Consider the following 7,527-nt stretch of genomic DNA (forward strand, 5'->3'; position numbering starts at 1 on the left):
TGAGCAGGGCAGCCAAAGTCACACCAGCAAATCATGGCAGACCTGGGTCTTGAACACTGTTGTCCTCTGGTCCAAGCTGCATCTGTTGAGAGGCAGAAGAGGAAGAGAACAGCTTCTTCCCTCATCAGCAGCAAGATGGCATCACTGGTCTTGCTCCCCCCCCCCCCACCCCTCACCACCTTCCCTGGTGTTGATGACAAATTATTTTGAACACTATTTCTATGACTATGTTCGTAAACTTTCTTATTTTTTGTTATATGCCCCTCCCCCAACTTATTTATTGAGATTTATTAATCGCCTTGATGAAGAGATTCACCCAAGGGGGTATACAGCAGGTAGTTTATTCAAATTTACAATTCTGTTAAAAGCATAATGATAGTAAAATGACAAAGTATAAACATATATACAATAAATAAGGTAAACTTGAAAACAGCAAATTGAAACCTAGTAATAGGACTACCATTAAACAGGATCAAAAACGTATTCCTTTGCAGTCACTCACATGCAAGAAACCCAAAATATTTCCTGTTAATAGCATTCCTAGGCTTAACGCAAGCTTGCTTAAAGAATGAGGCAGAGGTGTCAAATGCAGTAAAAACACCTGAGTGAAAATTCTCGCGGAAGGGTCTGGAAAGAACACATCTTGAACTTTCAAATGCAGAGCTATTATGCAGTAACTAAAGTGATTTCTGAGCCAGAGGTTAAGTCATGGGCACACACAGAACCTGAATTTCTCAGTTCACTTACAAGACTGAATTAGCAAGGCAAACCTCTTAAATCCACTCTAATTTTATTTATTTGCAGCATTTTCTGCATCATAAAAGACCAGTGTCGAGTTCCTGATATGATTGTTTTGATTCACAATACAAGGATTTTTGTTGCATATGTATTTTTCTTTGGATATACAGTAAGTTTATTTGAGATTTACAGACTAGTGCTTTCTTAAGAACCAGGCCTTCGCTTTGAGGTATCTCTGGTTGTCCCTACATCTTCTTGGCACTGTCACAAAAGTCCTGTTCACAAAGTCATATTTGGCAAATGTACTATAATACTATGTTCCCCATTAAACGATTTCAGTGCAGACAGGCTTTAACAAGAGGTTGATTTATTTGTGGAAGAGGAAGGGTAAAAATGACTAGGAGACCTGGTTTACTAGCAACAGATGCATAAAAATTCCTCCCCCCCCCCCTAGTTGCTGTGTTGGTAGGGCACTCCTCTGCACAGCACAGAACCACCTGCCTCACCCCTTTTGTTCTGTGTCCTGGAAATCACATGGTTCCCCCCCCCCCCCCTCTCATACAGTGCATTCCTGCTCCAGTGTTCCAGCAGGACTCATTGCATGGACTGTCTTCAGGGTTTGGTTTATAACTAGCAGGGACTGTTCCTCAGAGGGTTCAGCTCTTTCCTTTGTAGTACGTCCTTTGAGAAATGTCCCTTAACATGGTAAGTAAATTTACTAGCACTCAGGAAACATGTCTGAATAAAACTTCTTTGATATCAGTGAAAAAGTCTTGCGTGATGCGTCTCTGGTGCTGTGCGCTTGGATTGTGCACAGCTGCTGTACTCAGGAGTCAGAGACTATGCCTCTGTGAATAAAGGGGGTGGGGGTGGCGGGCAATGGTAAAATGCATGGCAGTACAAAAAATACCTGACATCCTGTATGACCTCATGGAGCAGAATGTGTCTCATATCACAAAGAAGAATCTTTCACAGGATATTAATAAATATGAAAACAGGACTCCTGGGTCACCAGTGTATAACAAGCTGCCTTGAGATTTCCAACTCATTGTAGCACAGTTCACTGGTAAAAAGAAATTATTATTGCTGGGCCTGATATTCAGCCAATAGTGACATTATCCCCAGAAATTCAATGATGGGCCACGTCCAGGTATATGAAACCAGCCAAATTATAACCGGTTAAGTATGATATTTTAACCGGCTATAAAGAACCGCATAACAATAGGACTGCCTTTTATGTGGTCCTATTTATGCTGTTAACTTTAACTAGAAAAGGGCTGACTCTGCCCCGAACACCCCCAACGTAACTGAGCGCTATCTGGGCATTTTCAGTGGCACTTAAGCAGCACTATGCCCGGTTAGCCCCAGACAGGCAATTTAAACAGCTGTTTAAATCATTTTACATACTGGACCAGTTATTAATATTTCAGTACATTGGGTTAGTGCAGAATGATAATGAAGTGTTCTCTCAGCAGCTATTGCCATTGGGTAAGAACTATGGATGGTACTGTTTACCAATCACCTAGATGCTGAAGGAATGTATCCTTTCCTTCAGAGTTCACTAACACGGGATGTCAAAACTGTAACAGAACAGGATGCACTGTTCTCTTTAACTGCCATACTGGGCCGGTATCCCATTTCCAACAGTGGCCAAATCCAGGTTGCAAATACCGAGCAGAATCCCAAAGTCTAGCTAGATTCCATACTGCTTACTCCAGGGGATAAGCAGTGGCTTTCTCCAAGTCTTCTTTAATGGGTTATGGAACTTGTCCAAACCTTTCTAAAACCCTGCTACGTTAACTGCACTTAACTAGATAAACCTGGCTGCAGAAAATGTTTGTGGTTATTTCTGAGCCTGCCTTTTATGTAGTTGCACTGAACCATATAAATTTAGCAAGGTTACCACTAAACATTGCACAACCTGTCTGGATTATCTCTTTCTTACCCAGCTGAATTTGGGCACTAATTTTGGAAAATAAAGGGAGAATTTTGAAGGTAAGAGGTAGATATTTTGATTACAGCAGAAAGGGTCAACTGACCTATGCTTTCCACCCAGTAGTGGGCCTTGTCTGTAAGCTTTTCTCATCTTTAATTGTAATTGTAGTTTCAGCTTACTCAACGCCTTTCTGCAGCTGCTTCTCAGATTGTCTAACATTTTAGACAGATGAGCTATAAAGTCCCACAATACTACCACCTGTTCTCCCCAATGTCTTACCACCCTTTGTAATTTGTAGGCAGCTTACTGAACAGATTTAGAACAGCTACATAAACACTCAGCATCACCTGAAGGCCCCATTATTTTACACATGGCTCTTTTCAACAGATGCAGCTGGGTGGTCGTTAGTATCAGTGCATCATGTTGTTCCAATTATTTATTTCACACTAGAATTTTCACCTGCAAACCTTTTACAACCCCAGAACTCAAGGGAGAGAATGCAAATGACAGCGTTCAGAAGCCAGTAGACTGGTGTAAGGGGAAGACGTGACTGGGCTCATCTTCAGAGATACCCTGGTGGGAGGCGAGCAGGATCAGGACTTGTTATGTAGTGTCAGGCTCACATCCTTGAATACAGAAGAATTGGGTTCCAGCTGTGCTTGGTTTCCTTCTGCTGCTGAGCTCCGGAACAGGCATGTAGCCAGGTCCAGCTGGAGTCCAAACTCAGGATCCATAAACAGCTAGGGAGGTCAGTTCTTGGATGTTGATTTGAAGTATTTCTCTTAAGCTGTGCCTCCTTAATCCTAGTTTTGAAGTTAACATGCAAGTCTGTTTTCAAGTTGTCCTCCTTGCTCTTTTTAATACACTTCCCCTTTTTATTTTGTAGTTGTGCTGTTTCGTACTCTTCACCCTTGGATAACAGAAAATTGAGGATGGGCCTCACTGACCCTGGCATCTTTGTGGTTGAGTGCTGAACTTGTTTCAGTGTGTGCTGGCATAGGGTGGGGCTGTTTGGCCATTCCCTCTATCTGTACCACATACTACAGCAATGTGGAGTATATATACGGATTACCTGAACACCCAGAAGATCTGTGAACATTACAACTATACCAAAGAGCTGTCCAAGAAAGAAAACTCTTCCCGTCAGGTCATCTCCACCATCTTCATCATCTTATGTTGCTTCATTATCTTGGAGAACCTGTTGGTACTGGCCTCGGTGTGGAGAAACACAAAATTCCACTCAGCCATGTTCTTCTTCATTGGGAATCTAGCCTTCTCAGACCTGCTCACTGGAGCAGCATACATTGCCAATATCTTGCTCTCTGGTGAGAGGACTTTTACGTTGACTCCAGTCCAGTGGTTTATCAGGGAGGGCACCGCATTCACTACCCTATCAGCATCAGTCTTCAGCCTGTTGGCTATTGCCATTGAGCGCCATGTAGCAATCACCAAAGTGAAGGTCTATAGTAGTAACAAGAACTGCCGGATGATCTTGTTGATTGGGGCTTGTTGGGTCATCTCCATGATGATTGGCGGCCTGCCTATACTGGGCTGGAACTGCATTGAGAAACTAGAGGAGTGCTCCACTGTTTTCCCTCTCTACACCAAGAAGTATATCCTCTTTGTGGTCACCATATTCAGTGTCATCCTCCTGTCCATCGTCATCCTCTACGTACGTATCTACTTCATTGTCAAGTCCAGCCAGGCTGAAATCGCTGCCCCCCATACGCTGGCACTGCTGAAGACTGTCACCATTGTCCTGGGGGTCTTTATTGTCTGCTGGCTGCCCGCTTTCTCCATCCTACTGATGGACGTCTCCTGCGCAGTAAAGTCTTGCCCCATCCTATATAAAGCAGACTTCTTTTTTGGCACGGCAACTTTGAACTCAGCCATGAACCCTATCATTTACACACTGAGGAGCAAGGACATGCGGAAGGAGTTTGTGCGGGTTCTCTGTTGCTGGAGTGCCCTGCGGAAGAGCAAAGCCTCAGATCATTGTATGATGCCTCTCCGCAGCTCCAGCTCTCTAGAGCGCTGCATGCATAAGCATGAACTTCCTAGCTCCCCTATAACGCGGGAGTGTGCAACATTTGTGTGAACGTTTTGGGGGGGAAGGTGGAAAAATATCAGTATTTTTATGTACTTACAGAACAATAAGCAGTACAGAAATGAATAATAATTCTGCTGTGGAAAAGTCATTTCAGTCATTCTGGTCATCTTTATTTCAAAAGCTGCTTTAGTACATAGGGAACAACTAATGAGTTTGCAAAATACATTTTGCTGGCATGTGCCCTCTTTCCTTCCCTATAGCTGTGTTATGGCAGCAGTGGGAATTTTCCACTATGCAAAATGTGGGAGAAGGGGGTGCCATTTTTCTACATTTAAAAAAAAATTCAGTTCCAATAATTCAACAGGTCCTGAAGGATGTGTTCTTATCACATAGTAGATACCTCCCAATCCTAGGCAGGGTAAGCAGAAGCAGTCAGCTTTCTTTACACAGTCCTTTCTTCCAACAGATGCAATGCAGATAGTGTAAGAGGCAGGCAAAATGAGCTCTCTTGTACCATAAGAGGAATAGCTCACAGCACCCAGCAACTGTTGCACAAGATGAAGGCTTGCAGGGCTCCAGGCCATCGATCTAAACAAGGAAATGGAGATGTGAAGTCTATAGAGCTGGGTGTGCTCTCCCCTCCTTCTTCTGACCTTACTGTTGCTTCTACAGAATATTTAGCAGTGATTCTTAGTTTGATTGTTTGTTAAGGTGACCCCTTGCCTGATAAAAGATCAGCTTAGGAATTGCTACCTGTGCTTTAAAGACAATCTGCTGAGCACCGCCTTGGGTGAATGTCTTCATAAAGGCAGCTTAAAAAAAAATCACAGTATAAAAAACCCCCCAAATAGATACTGTCTCAGGCAGGAGCTTAGTCCAAAAGTGTTAATTTTGCACAGAGGTGGGAGGCACTACTGGAAGACTGTGAAAAAGTAGAATGCTTCACCTGTGTAGAGGATACTACAGGAGGTATCACAGTAACACAAGGGAAAGTGGTCACTTTTTTTTTTTAATCAGTTTGAGACATGCAAATCAAGAGAAATGGTGCATTATTAATTTCACACTCTTAATTAGTGTACATGTGGATGTTGAAGCACTAGGAGCTTGACACTGGAACTGAATGAGGAGAAAGGCCCTGCGTGGCTGACACTAAGCTTTAGGCCAGCTTTAGCATTGCCTCCTGGCTCCACTTTTGCTCAGATGATCTGATCCAGACTTTACCCCAGGCATGCCGAGACTTATACTTCTCATGCCTTAAGGATAGCTTGCCACAGAGCACAGAAGGGCCGAATCAACCTGACTGGAAAAAGCTGGAGCCCCAGCGGAAGTGGTAGAAGACTCTCTGCAGTTGAAAGTATCCATTTTGTGCTCAGAGCAGAGCAGTATTGCCAGATACCCTCACCCCCTCCACTGTGGGAAACAGGGGTCCTTCTCCCTCTATTGACTGTTCAGCTGTTGCTGGCACACAATGTATGCCTTACGCAACCCTGTTTGAATATAGCTAGATTAGACGGAATCTGGGTCACCAGTTTATGGAGCTACCTAGCTAGAATTGTCAGCTGCCTTGAGGAGCAGTTTCAAGGAGAAAATGCCAGGCTGCAGACTTCAAGATCCCCTATCCTTCTTATAATGGCACAGCTTCTGCATCTCAGTTACAGCAGACTAGACACTGCTCCCTTGTGGTGCTGAGTCTTGGGACCAGCAAATGCCAGCACTGCTAAAGACCTATAGACAATAAATCCAAATACAAGCAGGAACAAGAAAACAAAGCATCAGTCAGATTGACTCTGGGGCATTTCTGCATCTAAGCACTGGGGCATCTTTATAACTTAGACACAGGTCAGGGCAAGACACATGTAATTATGAGTAGGCTTTGAAGAAGGTTTATCCTCCTACTTGCACTACTTATCTACAGTGAAACAGTGGGATGGTCCCAGGTGATGGTCGCTCAGTCACTCCCTTAGATTTTTTTTCCACGCCAAACTCTGTTCTGGAAATTCTGGTCCAGAACAGGGTGTCAATATTTACATACCATGTATGTAAACAGGTGGTTATATCACACACCTGCTTTCTTTTTCTTAAAAAAATATATGTATGTTCAGGAAAGGATTAATGAGAGTGCTGTGTTAGTTATTCTAAAATAATGCTGCTTCACTTAACTGTCACCTTTAATAAGACCTTCTGTAAAATATAGATCCCCTACCTCCAGCGTGGGGCTCTTTCATAGCACATTACTCCCAACCCCTGAGCTTACTGATAACTCTCTATCAGAGGAGGGAAAGTAAACTTCTGCAGCACTATATTCAGAACAGCAGGGTCTTTTACTAAGGCGCGCTAATGTTTTTAGTGCGTGCTAAAAACAGGCACACGTTAAATGCTATAGACGCCCATAGGAATACATTGACATCTCTAGCATTTAGCGTGTGCTAAAAATGCTAGCACGCCTTAGTAAAAGACCCCCTGAGGGACCAGTTGCTACTTTGGTCCAGGACAACCTGACTTCCTTTTCTGTCCTAATGCATCCCGGATCCTCCAGTGTCGAGTGCCTCCTGGAGAGAGGTGGCGGCAGGAAAAACAAACTACAGATGGTTGAAGGACAGTGTTGCGTGGCAGGTGCTAGTGTATTCTATCCTTGAGGGCTGCCAGCAAGTCAGGCTTTCAGGATATCCCTAGTGAAATGCATGAGACAGATCCCTCTGGTAGATATTCATTAGAGATATGGAGTGGAGTTGTAGCCTAATCAGGTCAGGATTCAAATCCTACTGCAGCTCCTTGTGACCTCACGTCCAAACTTAGGAGCCCT

The 7,527-nt window shown here is 43.7% G+C and overlaps 1 protein-coding gene across 3 annotated transcripts in view; it reads left to right on the forward strand.

Moving 5' to 3' along the window:
• S1PR2 (sphingosine-1-phosphate receptor 2) overlaps positions 1 to 7,115 on the forward strand; it is a 33,793-nt gene extending 26,678 nt beyond the window's left edge. For all 3 annotated transcript variants that reach the window (XM_030197085.1, XM_030197084.1, XM_030197086.1), the window contains one exon: positions 3,561 to 7,115. In XM_030197085.1, coding sequence (XP_030052945.1) covers positions 3,723 to 4,772 — 1,050 coding nt within the window. In that variant the 5' untranslated portion in view covers positions 3,561 to 3,722 and the 3' untranslated portion in view covers positions 4,773 to 7,115. The remainder of the gene's footprint in view (positions 1 to 3,560) is intronic.
• The last annotated feature ends 412 nt before the right edge of the window (positions 7,116 to 7,527 follow it).

This window comes from Microcaecilia unicolor, chromosome 3 (genome assembly GCF_901765095.1).
Source record: "Microcaecilia unicolor chromosome 3, aMicUni1.1, whole genome shotgun sequence".
In the NCBI taxonomy this organism is placed as follows: Eukaryota; Metazoa; Chordata; class Amphibia; order Gymnophiona; family Siphonopidae; genus Microcaecilia; species Microcaecilia unicolor.